This window comes from Octopus bimaculoides, chromosome 7, assembly GCF_001194135.2.
Source record: "Octopus bimaculoides isolate UCB-OBI-ISO-001 chromosome 7, ASM119413v2, whole genome shotgun sequence".
Taxonomy (NCBI): domain Eukaryota; kingdom Metazoa; phylum Mollusca; class Cephalopoda; order Octopoda; family Octopodidae; genus Octopus; species Octopus bimaculoides.
Window position 1 is genome coordinate 25236912 of NC_068987.1, and position 3073 is coordinate 25239984.

The 3073-nt window shown below is 37.6% G+C and overlaps 2 protein-coding genes across 7 annotated transcripts in view; one reads left to right on the forward strand and one right to left on the reverse strand.

Annotated features, from left to right (window-relative positions):
- The window catches only part of LOC106874846 (uncharacterized), a 719848-nt gene that overhangs the window by 81850 nt on the left and 634925 nt on the right, over positions 1-3073 (forward strand). The window lies entirely within an intron of this gene.
- The window catches only part of LOC128248348 (loricrin-like), a 53499-nt gene continuing 52198 nt past the window's right edge, over positions 1773-3073 (reverse strand). Inside the window, exon 2 of one of the 2 annotated variants that reach the window (XM_052969404.1) lies at positions 1773-2134. In XM_052969404.1, coding sequence (XP_052825364.1) covers positions 2122-2134 — 13 coding nt within the window. In that variant the 3' untranslated portion in view covers positions 1773-2121. Of the gene's footprint in view, positions 2135-2341; positions 2930-3073 lie in introns of those variants that run through there. The other variant, XM_052969403.1, reaches the window with a different exon arrangement.

Here is a 3073-nt window from a genome sequence, read left to right on the forward strand (position 1 = left end):
ATATATATATATATATATATATATATATATATATATATATACACTAAAGGATAAGATATTCGATAATGTCTATTTGAAAAGTTTGTTTGTTTTAGTTTACTATTTGTTATATAAATAGTTTGATGTTCTGGACCAGGACTATCACTGTCTGCCTATTTGCCTTCTGTTTTATATATAAATATCCATTTATTTGCTTTATCGTTTATATAGCTATTTATTTCCCTTATGGTTTATATAGCCATTTATTAGCCGAAGAGAAAGCTATTTTCGCATTGAGCAAATGACGGAGACTTATATAATGTTTCCTACAAATAAAAGACAAGTTTCCCTCAAAGTACACGCTATCATCGTTAACAACGGACGAATGCCATATATAATAGTCTTAGATGGAAGACATTAAACAAAAAGAAAACAAACTGAACAATCATATTTCCAGCGCATCTGATATTATTCTGCTCAAGCAAAACCGACGTTGGACTAAGCAATAGTTACTTGTCGCTATTTCCATCTAATTCGAATAATAGTACAGAGTGTAAACATTCAAACATCGTTACTATCTTTCCAAATCTTGTTGCATTTCACCAAATTTTTGGTCCTGTAAAGTTGCTTTGGTGTATAAGTAGACCTACTTTTTCTGGCTGTAAATTTTGGTCTGGAAAGTTCGACTTGTATGCCGGAAAATACGGTATTGTGTCGTTTCGCCCGTCAGCCTAGATAGAGCAGCCGGAAATAGTTCGCCAAATGAATGATACATAATTCCAGATTTGCCCTATCTTCGTCTAGTTGAGGATGACACTGCGCATTCGAACATGTGCTTGTTCTTGCTATTTACCACCAGTTTAACTCGATTTAGTAGAACTATAATCAGAAGTATTCCGGTCGTAGTCATTCCATCTTTTTTCTATGTGTAAGGTACCCAGGCCCGCGTTATCCTACGTGTCTTTTTAAGACGGCAGGATTTCGTTTAAGAGAGCTTTGGCTGTTATTTCTAGCAGGTCGATCGTGATAGTCAGCGATATGCTTTAATTAATTTCCTGTTGTAAAGTGTTTCAGCCTGTGTTTATTGTACACACTTCACTGATCACTCTATTTCTCTATGTCCTTTGTTGTTATTTAGCACTATGATCATCGCTAATCGCCCCGATCTATGACCAAAAACTTTCCAACTGGGACCATTCCATTTTTTTTTTATGAGTAGATATTCCAGTAGGCTTTTAGTTATTTTTAAGATTGGGTTGCAGATGGAGGGGGACTTGAATGTTATCTTTAGCAGGTCGAGCGACTGCTTAGAAACTTCCACGCTTCTGTGAATCCTGGTGGTTGCTACGCCGCAGGTAAGGAAAGTAAACTCGGTCAGAAAGTGACAGCTGCTGCTCCTCATAATATATAATTGAAACTATGATTCTCAAAAGTGCCTGGGGACCAACTACTACTATTTTCATATAGAACATTGTTTCTCAATCTGTTTGAATTCGTGGCACACTGGAGATCAAGTATAAAATTACCGGTACACTTTGCATGGAATATTAGAAACTGTTAAAAATTTAGGAAAATGATTCTGAAAACTATTGCTGATTTCCTTTCATTAACCCCATCTGTGCATAAATATATTATGAATGATATATTTTTCAAGACGCTCAAACATTAATATGGATTTTCTAAAGCCTTAGATTATATTTATAAAAGTTAGTAGCACATCTGGGTGTCTTAGGGCATTATTCCGACCTCAGTACTTGATGGTATTGTAGGGAAGTGGTCATACTCCATTAGGTGTACACCGCTTCCGTACATTAAATTTCTAGAAGAAACAACGGAACGCAGATTCTGAACAACATAACAATATTTATTTACAGTGGAATTCAGTTCACGCTTGGAGGGAATTCGGTAGCTCGTCGCCCTCGGTTACTGAGACGCCTTCTGAATGATTTCCGTGGTTATTTGTGAAGCTCTGGTGCTGACATGTGAGAGAGCTCTGTTGGACGTCTTGGCTCGACGGAGATCAGTCAACGAAGAGACTGAGAAAAGGCGCCAAAGCTGAGACTCTTCCTGCATTCCTTCCGGAACTAGTCCCTGCGCATGCGTGGATAAAACTCCGGGCATTGAACATATAACAGTCGTCTGCTATAAGCTGTCACTACAGTATTAAAAAAAAAAACCTACTGCTATTATTTCAGTAGATAACGGCAAGGATTTGAACTCTGAAATGTGTATTTCCAAATAAATCAAGTAGCTATTTCAAAGCCAAATCATTTGAATATGATAATTACATTGCAACTTGCTATTTAATGGAATGTAGTCAACTTCCGGTACTGAAATAACAAGTTACCTTACTGCTTCCGGTTGTGCTTGCTTGCAACATGCATTTATTAGTTGCATGCTGGAACGTTGATAGTTCTAGCAGCAAAACAGAAATAGCACGTGTGTGTGTGTGTGTATGTTTATATATATTTATGCCCGTGTATTTGTTATACAAATGTTTCCTTTTGTTCAGTAATGTTACTACTCAACAAGTGTAATTTTGAAGCTCCTAGCTTTACCATCTGTTACACAGTATGGTTTCACAAACGAGAAAGAGGAGGAAAGGGAAAAAGAACAAGGGAAGGAATGAGAGATACAAAACAAACACAGAGAAACTGTTTGTTCATATTAGTTTTAGTATATCATGTGTCGTTCGCAAAATAATCGCAGTTTTTCTTACCAAACCATTTCTGTCCAATATATCATTTACTGTAAAGCGGCGAGCTGGCAGAAACGTTAGCACGCCGGGCGAAATGCTTAACGGTATTTCGTCTGTCTTATGTTCTGAGTTCAAATTCCGCCGAGGTCGAATTTGCCTTTCATCCTTTCGGGTCGATAAATTAAGTACCAGTTGCATACTGGGGACGGTGTAATCGACTGGCCCCCTTCCCCAAAATTTCGAGCCTTGTACCTAGAATAGAAAGAATATATCATTTACTGCAGAATAACTTATGTAACCATATCTGTCTGCCTGCCTGCCTGCCTGCCTGCCTGCCTGGCTATCTATTTATTTGCTTACCTTTTCTTACATCTCTCTTTCTCTCACTCTCTCACT